The sequence below is a fragment of the Carassius auratus genome, chromosome 16 (genome assembly GCF_003368295.1).
Source record: "Carassius auratus strain Wakin chromosome 16, ASM336829v1, whole genome shotgun sequence".
NCBI lineage: Eukaryota > Metazoa > Chordata > Actinopteri > Cypriniformes > Cyprinidae > Carassius > Carassius auratus.
In genome coordinates this window covers 18,547,578-18,566,301 of record NC_039258.1, presented here as the reverse complement: position 1 = coordinate 18,566,301, position 18,724 = coordinate 18,547,578, and the positions used below count along the sequence as shown (strand labels likewise).

Genomic DNA, 18,724 nt, shown 5'->3' with positions numbered 1-18,724 from the left:
AAGAGATGAGTTCTCGTGCCACCCTCCGTAAAAACAAAAAAATGAGTCTATCAGCATCGAGTGTTCATTTTCAGCGTTGATGAGCATTTAGCAGATGCTTTTATCCAAAGATTTACAGTGCTTTCAGGATATACATTTTTTACCAGTATGTATGTAAGCATGTATTTGTCCCCTGGGAATTGAAACCACAACCTTTTGCACTGCTAACGCAATGCTCTACCACTGAACCACACATCAACCAATCATCACAGAGATGTAAATTATGTGATATTAGTTTGAACGTCCCTCCCACTGTGCTGATAATGTAGCAATATCCTCCATTTTAAATCCCACGAGCCACCACTACCTTGAACAAGTTTATCCAGTAGCTTTTCTCTCTGTGATAACAAAAGTAGACTTATATATGTTGTTAGCACTTAGCACTAAACATTTGGGAGGACCTATGGGAGGAGCTGAGTAAATTAAGTCTCATGTCACACAACAGCAAATTCGACTAGGAGCCAAGCTCAACCTCCCGCTCTCTTTTGTGAAGCCAACACGGAAGTGACTTAAACTGTAATTCGTCAACTGGCTTTACAGTAGAAGAAAAGCATGTTTACAGCCTGTGGTTTTGGTTTATATAGCTAATTTTTCCCTTCATGACAATGGTGAGGGCATGATTTTTATTTTTATTTTTTATAGCTCAACCATTTAAATTATACTAAACCTTAAAGTTCTGCATAATTAAGGGCATGGCCACTTGAGTGACAGGTGGATCGACCGTTGCTGACACTGCCACCGAGCTAGGTGGGCGTGACTTCAGCAACCAGCTCCCGCCTTTTTTGATTATCTAAGAGTGACAGTTGGTGCCAAGATGGCGATGGTCCACTCCGCCTACTTTGTGCTTCAAAAACACTCTTCAGCAAACTACGGGTGACGTCACAGACACTATCTCCATGTTTTTAGACAGTCTATGCTAGGAGCAGGTAAATTTCAGATATCTTCAGATATAATTGTGACTAGTCGAAACTGAATTCATTACCTTTGCGCATGTGTGACGCATCTATTGAAGATATCTGCTAATTACAGATATCTTAAATGGAGTTTTGACAACTCATAAAGTATTTAGAGATCAGATTTCTTACTAGTGCAATTATAATTGCAGATATGTCTAATTATCATTCTGACTAGTCAAATTATAGGCTAATTATGAGCTGAATTACAGTTGTAGCTAAAATATATTTTTTATATTTCTAGGCGCTTAAATGGCGCAAAACAGTGTATCATAGATCACATCAGGTCATCTGTAATGTATCTGCATGATTTACACTCTTTGGCCACCAGGTGATATTGTGAGCAAATAAAGCCGTGAGAAATGAACCCTTTTATGAACCACTTAGATGAAAAGCTTAAATGGTTAGTTCACCCAAAAATGAAAATGATGTCATTAATGACTCACCCTTATGTCATTCTAAACCCGTAAGATCTACGTTCATCTTCGGAACACATTTTAAGATATTTTAGATTTAGTCCAAGAGCTTTCTTTCCCTCCATTGAAAGTGTGTGTACGGTATACTGTCTATGTCCAGAAAGGTAAGAAAAACATTATCAAAGTAGTCCATGAGACATCAGAGGGTCAGTTAGAATTTATTGAAGCATCGAAAATACATTTTGGTCCAAAAATAACAAAAATTACGACTTTATTCAGCATTGTCTTCTTTTCTAGGTCTGTTGTGAGTGTGTTCACGATGCTGCTGACGTGTTTTGACGTGCTCCTTAAATAAACTAATCTCTTAGTCTCGCGTAGCCAGATCTTTAGACTGGCGGCTGAAGGTCTGGAATCCCTGGCAGCTTACTTTGTCCAAGGCCCAACCAGGAGGCTACAGCAGGTTTCAGGGCGTGGAAACTTCGCCACAATAACAGACTGGTGTGTAAAACTCTCGGGTGTACTTTAAGGATTTTGTGCTGCAAACTTTAAATACTTTACATACTTTTGCAAATCCAGTGTAGAGTTGATAAGCGCTTGTCATCACAGTTGTAAATACGACGACTTTCTTCTTTCGTAAGGGGGTTTGGTAGCACAGTATCTTTGTTTCGATATCATCATGCTGTGTGTCCTCCACGCGTTTCTATGTGTATTTAGTTCTGATTTGAAATAAAACAGTGCATCCTTGTGGCATGGAGGACACAGAAGAGTATACAGAGCACAGTGATATGGAGTGACACAGAGGAGACCGTTAATCAGTCGTTATTTTTGTTTTCTTCACTTAGAAAAAGTGTTCCTGTTGCTTCATATAACCCAGTTTGCACATTTAATGGCAGATGTTGTATTCTGACGATGACTTTTCATACCTTTTATGAACTTTGACAGTGTTATTTAATTGCAGTCCATGGGACTGTCTCAAGCCTCCGGATTTTCATCCAAAATACCTTAAATAGTGTTCCGAAAACGAAAAGAGCTTTTACGGGTTTGGAACGACATTGAGGTAAGTGATTAATGACAAATTTTCATTTTAGGGTGGAGTATCCCTTTAACATTACTAGAAAGTGAAAGAGAGGCTGTCTGTGGGCTAATGTAGGGTGTGGCAGCAGCTGTGTGTCTAATCAGTGCAATGGATGCTGGGACATGAAGTCCGGGATGACATGCAACAGTTTCTGAAGTGTGAGAGTCAATTCAAAGGAAAGGGGGACCTCTGGTGGCAATTGGATGGAAATCTATGTACAGGATTTATGACACTAATAATGTATAGATTCAAGTAAATATTTTTTTTTAGTAGTAGTAGTAATAGTGGAGTAGGAGTAGTATTGTTCTCAGAATAGATATTTTGTAAATTTGGAGAGGATGCAGTTGTTTTTGAAAAAGAAGGAAGAGGAAGTCCAAAAACAGCTTGAGCCATAGAAAAGGAATGCAGAGGCCATGCAGACTAACCTTTTTATGATAAAAGAACAGCTGCAAGAGACCGAGGCACATCTGCATTCTGCAATGAGAATGACTCTAGCTGAGCACTTTCTACAGGTCATATAAAAATAACATCACTTAATTTGTCCTGTTGGCATATACAGTACATACTCTAGAAATATTAACAAAGGTCCATATGAACTACTGCAATTAAAGTCTTACATTCACTTTTACACTTACTCAATTAGCAGACACTTTTCTGAGAAGCAACAAAGGAGAAAATCCCAAATGTTTTGTCTCATAAAATTTATTTATTCAGTTTTTCTTTTCTTGATTCAGTGAATGGCCTTTTTTGCACTCCAATTTCAAAGTGATAAGAAAGTTACTCCTATCTGGGGAATGCTTCTATCCCACCCGGGAAGTGGAAGTGTGGGAAAATGTCAACTCTGTAAAACTGTATTTTTTGGAAGATGGAGACAGAAAAGCGACAATACATTCATAAAGCTCTGGCAGTCTTTAACGAAAAACAGCAATGTAATATAAAACCAGGCCAGATGAATTAGCATGAATTCTGAGTCATGGACTGATCAATAGCCTGTTTTTTTTTTTTTCACCAAAACACTTGAGTAAAAGAATGAAAGCAAAAGAAATGAAAAGTGCTTTACCCCCACACTTTTAAAAGTTTAGCTTTTTTCCTATCTTAACTCTGGATTATGCATTAACTATGCATTATTATTTGTATTTCGCATAATTTCCCCCCCTGGTTTCTCTGAACCAGTTGATATGAATGGCTGTAATTACTTCAGTAATTAGATGTCAGATTTTCCAAAAAAATTTTATGAATAGTCTAATGTTTCACTTCTTATTAATTAATTAGGCTGCTTTTAATGTGGACTGCATGTAAATTATATAAATCTTTCATCTTCTGTTAAACACAAAATGTGTTTTGATGTTTTGCGTACAGATGCATTTCCCAACTTGTTCAGTACGGAATATTTTACAGGAATACATTCGGGAAAGAAAAAAAAACTCAGTTTTACACTCATAAACAAATAAACAAACTGTGCTTTTTATTGGCTGGAATGATCTACTGACTCATTGACAAAATGGGTTGTTCTGCGCGTGGTCAAAAGCTCAGTATTGCAAAACCAGCTTTCCTCTAATTCATCCTGTCATTGTTTACCCTAGCAGCCCTGAACGTGCACATGATCACAGACACGGGGGGAGGGAGACCATGGGGGATAAAAGTTAGAGCCCAGTGAACTGTTGCAAGGAGCAGTTCATACAAGTCCGAGCAGAAACACTCAGTTTGAACTTTCTCTTAATTTCCTCCAGGGAAGCTCTCTTTTGATTGCTCTCTTCCTCGTGGGCTGTTACTCTTTGGTGATCTGGACAGGACTAGAAGATAAAGACATTACTCTTGTCAGACAGGAGCTCTGTTGTTAAATAAAGAAGACGGTGGTTGACAAATTTACTGAATTTTTGTTTAAAGATGGAAGATATTGAAAATTACACCAGTTTACAAGAGTTCACGGAGGATATCTCTCAAAGTGGAAACAGACCTATACTCACAGCGCAGGGCAAACAAGGTAATGTATGTGCGTATATGTGAGTGTGTGTGAACTTGAAGGCGGTGAGGAAGAGAAATGTTGAGAAATGTGGGACAAGTCAGAGTAATAGTCAACTAATCTGACGATGATTTTTTGTTTCATCAGGTGTTCACAAAGGGGCGATGTGTTTGAGGGCGCGCGGTTCTATTGTTCTGCTCATTGCTCTATTGATCTCAGTTTGTGTAAATATAGTACTGGGCGTCCTCTGTAAGTAAACACACATATGCACGTAAGACAGCCTCTCAAACTCTGGCTTTCATAACCAATAGAAGAGACTAGACTAGAGATACACCAATATCAAAATGCTGTACAATACTGATAAGCAAATATAAAAAAAACATTATTTTCTCTAAATTAAAATAAATAAATAAAAATAATGCATAATCACATTTTACATTTGGACATCACAGCATTATATAATCTTATGTAGAGTAAGTCTAATGAAGAGTCTAAATATAAGTAAATTAATATTTTCAATTTGAGAATTGCTATTTAAATGTGATAATTAAATTATTAAATGTGTTGTTAAATTCATGTTTGCATTATTTTGAAATTTGCTAAAGAACACATTTAAAAGTTTTTTTGTTTTTAATTATTAAAAGTGTTATTAAAGTGTTTTTCAATGATGGTAACACTTAGGTAATGTAAATGTATAATATGGGAAGTGAGCATACATATAGCCAATATAAAATATGGCACTGATATTTTGTAGAATAGAATAGAATTGTATAGAACAGAATAGAATACAATTAGGGATGGATGAATATTAAACTTTTGCGAGATGTGCTGATTCTCTTAATATTTTGTCTAAATATTGACATGATGTATAAATATAAATGTGACCCTGGACCACAAAACCAGTCTTATTTTTCAAAATTGAGATTTATGAACACTGAATAAATAAGCTTTCCATTGATGTATTAAATCATGAAATAAATTATAAATACAGTGAAAATCGATTTAAGCATCGGAAAAGTATAACATACAAGACAAATTAGAGTTCCTTTTGAAGGAAAGTGCTGAAGATTACATTTAATTATTTAATTAGTAGTATTTTTAATAGTGTACATTTAGGTGAGCATAGGATGATGGCAAATGTGATCTACATGTGAAAAAAAATTAGAAAATAAGTATAAAAAATATTGATAAATACTGATTTTTTTAAATTATATTATAGCCAAATAATAATGTCGTATAAACATAATTACATAATAAAATAGAATAGCCTTTTTTGCTATTGACTGGTAAAATGTTTTGTATACAGCATCAGGAGGATATGCATGCAGACATAATTCCAAATATAAATTCTAGATATCCCTAGCAATGATTATAAATAGCTGATTTGTTGGTAGTTAATTAGTAACTTAGAAATGCATGAAGTCTTTGCACGGCTGCTGGGTTAATATATTGATATATAAACTCTGTCTCTCTGCAGTGGCAAACAGTCGCAGATCTTCTGTCGCTGTAAAGCCAGACAAGAATGATGAGTCTGAGGCTGCGTCTCTAACTCTCAAACTCACAGCCATGCAGGAGCGTTTCTCCCGCCTTTGCTCTGAATACACAACCCTTGGACAGACTTGTTCAAAACCAGGTGAGGAAACAAAAATATTTGGGTATGTAAAGCCTATCTGTGACATAATATTTGATGCCCAAGGGTCAAACTTATTTTCTTTTCGGGTTTTTTTCTCCCTTCCTTTCACCCATTCATTCATTAACATCTATGGTCTGCAGTGATCAAATGTAGGCCATGCCCAGAAGACTGGCTGCATCTAGAAGGGAGATGTTATTTCTTTAGTGATGATAAACTTGACTGGCAGCACAGCAAAGAGAGCTGCGCGTCTATGGGCAGCCATCTGACTATACTGCACAACCACCAACAACATGTAAGTGTGGCAGCGTTTGTGAGTGAACTTCTTACGTATACGTGTTGAGAACTTAAAGACCAAAACTAAAACATTATTCAATATGGCTGATATATTGAAATGTTTTTGTTTTTATTACAGCACACACTTGAGAGTGTCGCACGCAACCGTGGTGGATTCGATTATCATTACTGGATTGGTTTATCAGACATTGAGACTGAGGGAGTGTGGAAATGGGTGGACAATACGGTGGTTAATACAACGTACGCACACACACACACACGTGTTTACCTAGCCATCAAAATGGGGAGATTCCATAGGCCTAATGTTTTTATACCGTACAAACTGTAAATGGCCTCCATGTCCATTTTGCTTGGGGCCCCCAAATTCCTTCAAACGGCCCTGTATTGTCCTACACCTAAACCTTGCCCTCACAACAAACATTCTGCATTTTTTTACAATTGCAAAAAAAAATTTTACTTTAATGTTTACCAAAAGGAGGGGATATGGTTACGGTAAGTAGGAACACACACACACACACACGGATAATCTGAACAAAAATAATGCCAATAGGGGTTTTCACATTTTCAATGTACAAATATGTTATTAATCCAATAATATATTTATTTTTTTATTTGTGTTATACCTTCTTTCAGAGCTTTCCCTCACCACTTTTACCTTTAACTTGCTAATTTTTTCCAGTTTATTTATCTATTTGTTTTTTTTTATTCATTTGTTTGCTTATCCATTCTAATATTGGTGTAAATATTCAGTCATTCATTTTGGATAAAAGCCAATTGATTAAGTATCATGTACCGGTATACTTTTTTTTCACACAGTATATATGTGACCCTGGAGCACAAACCCAGTCATAAGAAGCACGGGTATATTTGTAGCAATCGCCAACAATACTCAAAATCTGTCAAAATTACAGATTTTTCTTTAATGGCAAAAATCATTAGGATATTATGTAAAGATCATGTTCCATCAATATATTTTGTAAATTTCCTACTTTAAATATATCAAAATGTAATTTTTGATAAGTAATATGCTTTGTAATAACTTTGTTTGGAAACTTTAAATGCAGTTTTCTCTCTCTCTCTCTCTCTCATATATATATATATATATATATATATATATATATATATATATATATATATATATATATATATATATATATATATATATATATATATATATATATATATATATATATATATATATATATATACATATCCCAAAAAATATATACAAATACAAAGCAGGAATTTGTCACAGTAACAGTCAAGGCATTGGTGGTTATTTAAATGCAAATGGGTGTCCCTGAGGCGGTATTAATATCATGTTTTCCTGATTGTTCTGCTGCTCTCTGTAGGTTCTGGAGTGAATTGGATAAAGAGCCCAATAACCACCAGACAGGAGGGATTCATGGAGAAGACTGTGCAGTGCTCAACTCTCACGCTAAAACGTGGTTTGACGTGCCCTGTGATTTCAGTTACAAACGAATCTGTGAGATGGATCCTATCACCATTAACGTTTGATCTGAAGAGAAAATGCATACAAATTTCTTTCTTTTTTTTTATTGCCTTCATTCTTTTTAATAAACAGGAAAATGGAAATTCTGTGGTTCGGTTTAAATTTGTGTGTCTTTGATTTGACTTGAGATTTGGGACTCGTAAAACATTGTGCAATAATGTTTTGTCCTCTCATCATCTCCCTGCTCGTCTCAGGCACCAAAGGATAAAAAAAAGAAGAAAAAAAGAGAAAAGTTTTTAAGTATTATGCAATCAAACTTATCCAGGCACTTTTGCAATAATCAGTTTGCTGGAAAACAAGATAATATCATAGAAGAGTCTAAGGGGGCATGTTGGTCTCAACTGGTCTTCTAACCTATCAGGATGATCTGTTGGCTGGTTTTAGTAAGGTTTCAGGCTGTTTTGACCTGGTCAGTCTGAGAAACAAGTTTAAGCCAGCTAAGACAAACAAATAAACTATTAGGTTGATTTAATGAGGGTACAAGAAAAATTAAATATAAAACATAATTCAACACAAGATCATGACATTGCACAATAGTTTGTTCTGCAACATTTTAAGCTATTCTGTGTCTTCACACAACTCCTATACATGCACATCAGTTTTTTGTACACAGCTGACTGCATTTATATAAAGATAAATTATAATACATAAATATTTAATCTTAATGCTTAATCTAAATGCATATTTGGTTTTGTAAACAAATGTAATATAAATGTCATTATTTCTTTCCAAACTTCTTATTTAATCGCTGGCTTAGTTTCACTTGCTATAGTTCTCAGAACCACACGGTGGCGATGTGTATCCGCTCACTCTCGCAGTCGCTCTGTGGTCACGCCCACCTTTCTACCTCTCCGCCAATCAGAGAGCACGTTTTCATGTCGCAGCACGCTTGCTAACGGAAGTAGCAGTGGCACCACAGTTGACACAAACAACCCTTAGTCTTTATAAATAAGGTAAATATACCGCTTTTTCTGCACGTTTCACCACGCGAAAAGCAGGCGCATGTTAATATCGAACATTTAAGCGTACTTGACAAAGTATATAACGATGCGTGTTTGCGTAAACACCTTATTTTACCATCGACAAGGCCTAGCTGCTCGTGTGTTGATGTACTTCATACCGGGTGCTGAACACCGAGCACGAGCTGACTGGTTTATTCGTATTAACAACACAAAATGCTTTTAGACTCCAGTTAATAGAGTAAACGTACAGTTAGACCATAGATTCATGATCCAAAGGCTAGTAACTTTGTCGAGGAACACAATTAACACTTTTGTTCACTAATAAAATATTGTTTGTTTTTAAAGGTGTTGTTATTCTACATGCATGCGTGTTTGTTATCATCTGTAGCTTCCTAAGTAATCTCATTGTGTCAAGAGCATTTAAATGCTTCTCTTTCTGGCTGTTTCGAGATGTAATCCTCTAGTGTTTTAATCATAATGAAAGTGCATCATGCACAACTTCGCCCTGAAATTGTAGTCATTTTACCACGAGCCGCCTGTCATATTAAATTCCTGCATCAAAATGTCTATTCGTGTTTATTGTGCATTGTGAGTTATTGAGACTTGCAAGTACAGATTTAATAAGAACAGCTCTTGCATCTTGAACATAGTCCTGAACATCTGTGAAACTTGTTCTTTAGATTTGAAAATCCACCTCATGTTTTCAGAAGCTGGGATCTGGGTTGTTTAAACCCTCTTTCTTTCTTTCTTTCTGTCAGATGGAGGTGGATCAGCTGCTGTCTCTCTCAGGTTCAGCTCTGGCTCAGGCCATCAGCTCTCTGCTGGAAACCCCAGGCCTCTATGTTTTCTCAGACATACTAGAACTGCCCAACGTCCGCGAGGTCAGTTTTTGTGCCGAAAAATCTATTTCAGTTTGACTTGATGACTTTACATGAGTTCTGTGTCAAACGTTATTATTTTAATGGCAGCGTTGGTGTGTCATGTTTAACCTCTTCAGCTCTGCAGCATATTTTGAATTTTTTACAGAATTAGGCATACCAGAATTTAAAAGAGAGCCCTACTCGCATACTTTGGAATAAATTGATACAAATGGTCTCATTTGACAGAAAACTCTCTGAATTTTAAAACATGGGTAAAATATTGCATATTTTGTATTTTATATGTTTACAATACTGTGATAAACACTGACAAAAAGTCATATTTTTATTATTATTTTTTATTAAGTTTTTATTTAAGAGTCTGTAATTTAGGACTTGTTTGGTCTATGTCGCTTCAGACAATCTCTTTTGATTCCACTAGGTGGCATTAAACAGGAGAAAAAAGAATTTTTTTGATAACATCTTCTAAGCAAAAGTTATTTAGCTTTAATAGAAAGGAGGCGTTAGACTCTCCAAGTGTACTTTTACAGTCACCATTTTTGATTACTGAAACCAGCAAGCATACCTGAACTTAAAAGACAGCCCTAACCACATACTTTGGAATAAATTGATACAAATGGTCTCATTTGACAGAAAACTCTCTGAATTTTAAAACATGGGTAAAATATTGCATATTTTGTACTTTGTATGTTTACATTACTGTGATAAACACTAACAAAAAGTCAGATTTTTATAATTTTTTTAATTAAGTTTTTATTTAAGAGTCTGTAATTTAGGACTTGTTTGGTCTAGGTCACTTCAGAAAATCTCTTTTGATTCTACTAGGTGGCATTAAACAGGAGAAAAAAGAATTTTTTTGATAACATCTTCTAAGCAAAAGTTATTTAGCTTTAATCGAAAGGAGGCGTTAGACTCTCCAAGTGTAGTCACCATTTTTGATTACTGAAACCAGTAGGCATAGCTGAACTTAAAAGACAGCCCTAACCACATACTTTGGAATAAATTTATAAAAATGGTCTTATTTTACAGAAAACTCTCGGAAGTTTAACACAAGCACAAGATATTGCATATTTCGTATTTTGTATTTTTACTATATTGTGATAAACACGGAAACAAAGTCAGATTTGTATTATTTTTTAAAGTACGTTTTTATTTAGGAGTCTGTTTTTTAGGACCTGTTAGGTCTATTTCCCTGCAGAAAGTTTCTTTTGATTCCACTAGGTGAAAGTAAAAAGATAAAAAAATAATTTTGTTGATAACATCTTCTAAGCAAAAGTTATTTAGATTTAACCAAAAGGAGGCGTTGGAGTCTCCAAGTTCTGTAGCTTTACCTGAAGAGACAGAATGTCTTATGTCTCCAAGTTTCCTCAAAAAACTCATGTCATGTAATAAGCAAAATAAGGCAAAGTTCTGTTCTTACATTTTATTTTACACACACACACACACACACACACACACACACACACAACAAGTATCCCGACTTGCTGGCTCCCATTCTTCACCACTGGATGCTACAACTGCAAAACAAAACAAAAATGTATAAATTTACACTGTAATCCCAAAATACATGCTAAAATGACATACACAAAAATAATCCAGATATGCAAGTAACAGAAAGAGGAAAATAATTTGATTACACATACACAAATCCATGAGTATGTATAAATAAATAAGAACAACCCTTGCATATCTTATGTATATGTGAATTGCATTCATGTGTTCGTTGCGTGTGTGTAATTCAAATATGTAACGAACACATGAATGCAATTCACATATACATAAGATATAAAAATGCACAAGGCAGTACACGTATATATAATATTGATAAATAAATTCATGCAAAAACAAATTAGCATGCAACTAACGAAGGCAACCGATGAATGCAATTCGCGTATACAAGAAAGACATAAACTGCACAAGGCAATACACTTATGAATGCAATCGATGAATAAATTAATGCAATAATAATATTAGCATGCAACTTACAAATGCTTGATACAAACAACGTATACTTACTCAAAATAAGGGTCTTCTCCCAGTTTGTAAGCAGCTTCTCTGACCGAGTCAAAGCTAGCTAGCCTCGCTGCAAGTTTCAGTGTCGGACATCCGATCAAACTCCTCCAAAGCCGCCTCCACACCAACAAAAAACTTTCTTGAAGTCATTTTTCAGAGACATATAACTCTAACAGTAATAAAAGCACGCAATAATTCGCTAAAACGCTATCCAAAATCACAAACCAACTTCCGATCAACTCCTAATAATCATCTGCGCCCGTTTGCACTGTTTTCTTTAGTCCCACCTCCTCAACTTTGGAAAGGAACAACTCGGGCTCTGAATGGTCTAGAAGCTTGATCGATGTGTCTATGGAGAGGGGAGGCTGTCAGCTTTCATGACATAGGACGCACTGCGTGATGACGTCATTGCAAGTCGAAATGAATCAAAGAGAGTCGATACAAATACTGGTCATGGTTAACGCTGTATTGCATGTTTTGATCTGCGCATCTGAGACATATTATAGTGCCGTTTAGCCATGCATGCTCACAGACACACGAGAATGCTCTCATTTTGAAGAAAACAACCTAATGTAAAAGCTGATATATGATTTTAGGCTAGTATGTGAGCACAGATGTAGTTATCAGCGCAGAAATATGACGCATACGTTTGCTTGTTCACATAAGTAATTTCAGTTTTCGTGATTCTTTTGAAAATTATTATTTGTTATGTCACTGTAATGTATAAGATCGGTGAAATAAAGTACACAGTGACATTCCTGAGAGTGAGAGCTTTCATTTGATGTGTGACTTGTCCATGTTTGGTGAGTTTGTGTGCTATAAATATGAAATATGATCATTATTCATCTGATTTTCTCAAGGGGGGGTGGTTGTGGAAGAACGAATTTATACCTTATTATTTTCTTTTATGTAAAATTAATGCAAATACCATGGGACTTGCAAGAAAGCAGAGGTTCTAAGCTTTCAAAAAATACCATATATGACTAGTTTTGTGCTTCACAGTTTATAGATTTTTAAAGAATAATATTATGACCTCCCCGCGGACCCACCGGTGGGTCCTAGGGCGTGGCCAGAGTTCAAGAGGTTAATGTCAAGGCGATTAATCATTTGTTCAAGCTCTGAGCCGTTTTGTTATTTTCTTGATGTGTTTTGTCCGTAGTGTCTAAAACCAAATTCAGTCTTGTTCAAATCAGATTAGTGTTGTAAGTTTTCAAGAGCATATTACACTAATATAATTTGAATGGGATGTACAAAAAAAATCATATTTTTTTTGGTTTGATTCACATTCAAACTGACAGGCAGTCAGGTTGCAATTACACGTTTTTCTCCCCTTTTAGAATATTCTGTATATTTGAGGTCAGTATTCATTTATATAGATACTTATATTAGATTATATATTAAATTGAAATTTTGTGATACTACCATTTGAAAGTTTGCATTTTCTTTACAGTTTTGACAGAAGTCTCTCATTCTTACCAAGGCAGCATTATACGATCCAAATTAAAACATGAAATATTTGAACAATTTAATATAACTGTCATTAATTTATGGTTATGGCAAAGTTTAATTTTCAGCATCATTACTCCAGTCTTCAGTGTCACATGATCCTTCAGAAATCATTCTAATATTCTGATGAACTACTTAAGAAACATTTCTTATTATTATCAATGCTAAAAAAAAGTTGTGCTGCTTCATATTTTTGTGGAAAATACGCTACATTTATTACATGATTGTTTGACTTTACTGTCATTTTGATCATTTTAAAGTGTCTTTGCTGAATAAAAGTATTTATTTCTTTCAAGAAAAAAGTACAGACTTCAAACTTTTAAATGTAACAGATATTTATTGCATTATATATTATTATTATGTAATTATTATTATACTGATATCTGTTAGGAGTGCTATAATAAAAACAAATTGGCAAGTCAACAGATGTCATCATCAGTGCATTACATGCATGTTTCTCTGCCTCATATTGCACCGAGATCCCAGAGTACTCGTGTACCGCACCACCATTCCTACAGAGCCCAGCTAAAGTGTTTACCTGCTCAACACAAAATACTTTAACACCTTGTCATATCAGTCATTGTCTGCACTTCACTTCCCTCTCTCTAGCTGGAGACGGGTCCCCACGCTCCAGTCTACCAGCTTCTAAATCTTTTTGCGTATGGAACCTACTGCGACTATAAAGGTAACCATGACAACAAATGATCTGACCAGATATTGGCCCCCCGAGGCGGCGGGTTCATTCCCTGCTCTGACTCAGAATGAGACTGTATATGCTGCCCTTTGCCTTGCTAAATAAGTTAACTCCTGCGAGGGGGAAGCACGAGGCTCTGGCCCATGTTCTGTTGCAGATTTTACCAGGGCTTTAATGTAATCAGTTGTTTTTCTCCCGGCTGTGCGGATGGTTATGATGTATGTTAATTTAATGCATGTCTGCCATTTAGAGAGGGCAGCCTCACTTCCTGAACTCACACCCGCCCAGAAGAACAAACTGCGTCACCTGTCAATCATCAGCCTGGCCTCCAATCTAAAGGTAGCGATTCATCCGTTCTCGACTGAGGGTTTATTAACAGTGTTTTCAATGACTTCCTTTATGATCAGCACACAGCTGTTAACATTATGGACTATACGTGTTATTGACTGCATGATTGACGAAACCAATGCTCTCTTATCAAGCCTTTGTAATATTACTAAAACAAATGAGAAGTTTTAACTTACCCCAGAGCATAGAATTCAGAAGAAATGAAGCTAAAGACACCTCTTTCTCTGGATAGTGTCTGCCGTATTCACTACTGCTCCAGCAGTTAGAGCTGAAGAATGTGCGTGAGCTGGAAGACCTGCTGATTGAGGCTGTTTACAGTGACATTATCCATGGGAAACTGGACCAGAGGAACCAGCAGGTCGAGGTAGACTGCAGTATAGGTCGCGACCTGGGCCCCAACGAATTACCTAACATTGTCAACACACTGCAGGAGTGGTAAGCTTTGATCGTGTTTGCGTCAGTATGCAGTGATGGATTCTGTTGCTCATATAAAAAGGAAAATGCCTGGCTGGTGGTATTAAATATTCTGTGTGTTTGTCTCTCTCAGGTGTGCAGGCTGTGAAGCAGTTCTGTGTGGCATTGAGGAGCAGGTGTCGAGAGCCAATCAGTACAGAGAGAGCCAGCTCAAGGTCAAAGTTCAAGTGGAAACAGAGGTTTGTGTGTGAATCTCTAGCCCTTCCTAAGTGATATACAGTATGACAATGTCTATGATAAAGAAGAAAGAAAAAGAATTCATGAGTTTGACATTTTTTAAATTCATCATTTGGCATTTCAAATGACACTTAAATGTCATGTAAAACTGAAGTTAAAAGTAACATTTTTATTTTTCCCTTACGCTTTGTATATAACTGAGTGTACACATTATTTTCCATGTTTCAGAATACATTCGATTTTTAACAATAGTTAAATATCTATCTATGTATCTATATACATTTTATATAAATAATACAAATTGTGTCAAACTACTTTGAAAACTATGAAATTCATTCTTTTGAAGCTTTTTTTCCTCATTATGATTTCAGGACAGTTGCATCACCTTTTTTTTTTTTTTTTTACTTTGAGCCCCCTAGAATATCAAAATGATTGTCAACTCAGGAATCTAAAGCATGTTAATCATTGAAGACGTATATTAAAGTGATTTTGTATATGATTTGCAAACAAAAATAAGCATTAGTTCATCGACCCACGTATAAAAGTGTTGAAATGTTAAATTAAACATGAAGTATAAAAAGGCTATGTTTAGAATAGATAGTGTTTGCTTAGTTTGTGATTGGACTGCCAAAAGACACATGGATTTTTTGTTATTTTAATATGTTCCTTAAGGTTCAGTTATAATGTTAATCAATTATTTTGCACAAAAAGTCACCTGAAAAGCGACTGAATGCCAGTAGATGGGGCCTTTGGTGCAATGATGTTTAACTATTCTTTAATGTCTTGTTCTGGCAGCGGTCATATGCAAATATATTTGCCTGTATGATATTACAAATCCCACAGTATCCAAACGAGACGTTTTTGGACCTTGATTAAATAAACACTTTGTTTATAATGAGTAGTACATTTTAAGCTGTTAAACCTAAAGGATGTTTTAATGGTGTCAAAAGATCAAAGCAGATGTAATTTCTCATGTCATGGACCTTTAAGAAATTTTTACACAAAGTTAGATCAATATTCAAAACAACCATATATATTGGTTATGTTAGTTTACAGCATAGTGCTGTTTTAAGTGTTTACTATATATTTATTTTTATAGTAGACAATAAAGAGTATACTGTGTTTTAATATAGCATCTTGAACATATGTGCTTTTCACTGTATGTTTAAAGAATTCATTTTTATTTCTTTACAACAGCTCCAGGATTCAATGACAAGTTTTTTTCCTCACCTCTTTATTTAGGTATCCAACTTACAAAAAACCCTCAAGGCAAGTTCTGCTTCCCCATCATCTGGCCCCGCCCCTGCTGGAGCAGCATCCAATCAAGATGCAGACCAGCCCGCTGAGCCAAGAGACCCCGCCTCCTCTCAGGAACCACGACAACCAGGAAAAAAGAGCTCAAAGGTCAAAGGGTACGTAAACTGGAATTTAGAGCTTTCTGCTTCAGAAGCCCTTCCAGTATCTTTCTATAATGTACCATAACACTTGAAAACATCACAGTGATTTATATTAAAAAGGCCTGTGGAGTTTTTTTTTTTTTGGCTATTGAAGCTACTAGTCTCACTACCCATAAATCATACATCCCAGGGAGTTAATATTTACTAATGGCATTTTTAAGCACATAGAATATGATTTATGAGTATTTGTGTGTGCTTTCGATGAGCTTATGTACTGCTTCCTGCCTTTAGTTAAGTGTGATGTATAAGAAATCAGCCACAGGCTTATAGTCCTAATTAAGCCTCAGTGAGTTTAAAAATTGTCTTTGTCCTGGTTTGGAAATCTCATGTCAGGATGTGCTCTGGAAAGAGAGGGGGCTTTTGATCACCACTGCCTTTTCTTTGTCACTGCAGAATGTCAGTTAAGAAGAGGTATAATTTATTCAGGGCTGATCTGACACAGATTAATCTGAGTCCAAGGCTTTAAAGGAATCTCAGTGGAGAGTCGTCATTAATATTTTAGGACGACTCCTTGTCCGTGTGGGAAGCTGCTGCAAATTTTCCCATAATAATTATGCAGTTATTAATATATGATTAGGAAAATACATTAAAGACAAGTCCTGGCTACATGTTAAGATCATTTGCATTTGAGGCATAATGAAATTAATTTAGACTTGTACCTTTTTAAGGCATTCAAAATGAGCATAAATATGGCCAGATAAATAAAGATATAGTTCACCCAAAAAATGTGCTGAAAATGTACTCACCCACACCCATCCAAGATGTAGATGAGATTGTTTTCTTTAGAACTGATTTGGAGAAATGTAGCATTACATCACTTGCTCACCAATGGATCCTCTGCAGTGAATGGGTGCCGTCAGAATGAGAGTCCAAACATCTGATAAAAACATCTCAGTACAGTGATTGATATGACTCCAGTCCATCAAATGACGTATTTGTGAAGTTAAAAGATGTGTTTTTAAGAAATAATCCATCTTTAAGGTTTTACTTTAAAAGAACACTCCACTATTTTTTGAAAATAGGCTCATTTTCCAGCTCCCCTAGAGTTAAACAATGTAATCGTTTTTGAATCCATTCAGCAGATCCCCGGGATCACTCAAAAATGACCAAAGAGTTTTTATATTTTTCCTATTTAAAACTTGAATCTTCTGTTAAAGTCTAGGGGAGTTGAAAAATGAGCCTATTTAAAAAAAATAGTGGAATGTTCCTTTAAACCGTGACTTCTGGCCAAAATCCCAGTCGGCACCCATTCACTGTAGAGGATCCATTGGTGAGCAAGTGATTTTCATTTTCATTTTCTGGTGAACTAATCCTTCAACATTAAAATATGCACTATTTATAGCCACAAGGAAAATCATTATAATATCAGATTTTCACTGAACAGTTCTTTCTCTCTGAATTTTTCAGGCTTCGTGGAAGCGGAAAGATTTGGTCAAAGTCAAATTGATCTGAAGCCCTGAGTTCAGTCTTCAGTTACCCACTCACAGACAAATATTTTGTGGACTGCTTGCTTGGATAGATGGATAAATAAACCTTTTACCACTTCTCAGACACAACCAACCCTCATAATCTAATACAACTTTTACACAACGCTGGATGCGTGTTTATGTACGTGTGTGTGTGCTGTAACTGTCATTTAATTATTTTCCTTGTGTGTTTGTTTTTTGTTTGTTATTAAATCTGGATGTAAATTGATGAAGCCAATGAATAAATGATATCCATCTGTCACCCTGTGTAATCCCTGGCTTTCATGTCTCCTTTCCTCTAATGTTAAGTGCTGCTAAATGTTTCGTCTCAATGGGGGCATGTCTGTTAAGAGGTCATGGCATTAATTAGCCACACTTTAATGTTGGAGCCCAGAAATAACATCCTGGTTTCCTCTCTTCCTCTCAGCACATACGCTCTTTCCCACCACTGTGTTATGCGAAATGCTTTTTATCCAGCCATAAAGCCTGACTAAATCAATGTTTCTCTCTGTCCTGCATAATGGTCTGTAATGGTAGCGATTAACTTGTGGTAGCCACTTAGAAATGAGGAGAACAATAAAAAGCAGAGAGCGATGATCTACTTCTACATTAACCCCTGCCTCCTCTCTTTCTCTCTGCAGAAATCCACCCTAAAATCCATGATCCTTTTTGCGCACACACCCTCTTCTGTTTCTCTCTATAAATAGTGGTGTTAACTTCAGTCGGTATGACTGAGGTTCACTGTTTCTCAGTCTCTCAGCTCTGAGCAGATGGGAGCTGTGAACTCTTGTGGCTTACGTACAGCATGTGTGTGTCTGAAGTGAACGTGTGAAGCATCTTTGTGTCCTGGTGTTTAGTTGCTG

General features: G+C 35.9%; 2 protein-coding genes and 1 long non-coding RNA gene across 3 annotated transcripts; 2 read left to right on the top strand and 1 right to left on the bottom strand.

Annotated features, from left to right (window-relative positions):
- Nucleotides 1-4,130: 4,130 nt before the first annotated feature.
- Nucleotides 4,131-7,969, top strand: LOC113116437 (CD209 antigen-like protein E). Its single transcript, XM_026284606.1, has 6 exons — nt 4,131-4,467; nt 4,594-4,695; nt 5,924-6,079; nt 6,220-6,371; nt 6,492-6,613; nt 7,726-7,969. The coding sequence occupies exons 1-6, from the start codon at nt 4,371-4,373 to the stop codon at nt 7,889-7,891; spliced, it is 795 nt and encodes a 264-aa protein (XP_026140391.1). The 5' UTR covers nt 4,131-4,370; the 3' UTR covers nt 7,892-7,969.
- Nucleotides 7,970-8,727: 758 nt separating this feature from the next.
- cops7a (COP9 constitutive photomorphogenic homolog subunit 7A) lies at nt 8,728-18,133 on the top strand. Its single transcript, XM_026284600.1, has 8 exons — nt 8,728-8,839; nt 9,607-9,729; nt 13,855-13,930; nt 14,190-14,278; nt 14,520-14,722; nt 14,835-14,940; nt 16,181-16,350; nt 17,803-18,133. The coding sequence occupies exons 2-8, from the start codon at nt 9,607-9,609 to the stop codon at nt 17,840-17,842; spliced, it is 807 nt and encodes a 268-aa protein (XP_026140385.1). The 5' UTR covers nt 8,728-8,839; the 3' UTR covers nt 17,843-18,133.
- Nucleotides 11,171-13,329, bottom strand: LOC113116436 (uncharacterized). The gene is made up of 2 exons (XR_003294016.1): nt 11,743-13,329; nt 11,171-11,243 (listed from the first exon to the last, which is right to left on the bottom strand). It is a non-coding gene; the product is annotated as an uncharacterized LOC113116436 (long non-coding RNA).
- Nucleotides 18,134-18,724: the final 591 nt, after the last annotated feature.

Bases quoted from the DNA above. Each gene is read 5' to 3' on its own strand.
- LOC113116437 (XM_026284606.1), top strand. From the start codon at position 4,371: ATGGAAGATATTGAAAATTACACCAGTTTACAAGAGTTCACGGAGGAT. The intron at 6,372-6,491 runs GTAAGTGTGGCA...TTTTTATTACAG, and splicing joins TGCACAACCACCAACAACAT to CACACACTTGAGAGTGTCGC. The intron at 6,614-7,725 runs GTACGCACACAC...TGCTCTCTGTAG, and splicing joins AATACGGTGGTTAATACAAC to GTTCTGGAGTGAATTGGATA.
- cops7a (XM_026284600.1), top strand. From the start codon at position 9,607: ATGGAGGTGGATCAGCTGCTGTCTCTCTCAGGTTCAGCTCTGGCTCAG. The intron at 14,279-14,519 runs GTAGCGATTCAT...TTCTCTGGATAG, and splicing joins GCCTGGCCTCCAATCTAAAG to TGTCTGCCGTATTCACTACT. The intron at 14,723-14,834 runs GTAAGCTTTGAT...TGTCTCTCTCAG, and splicing joins GTCAACACACTGCAGGAGTG to GTGTGCAGGCTGTGAAGCAG.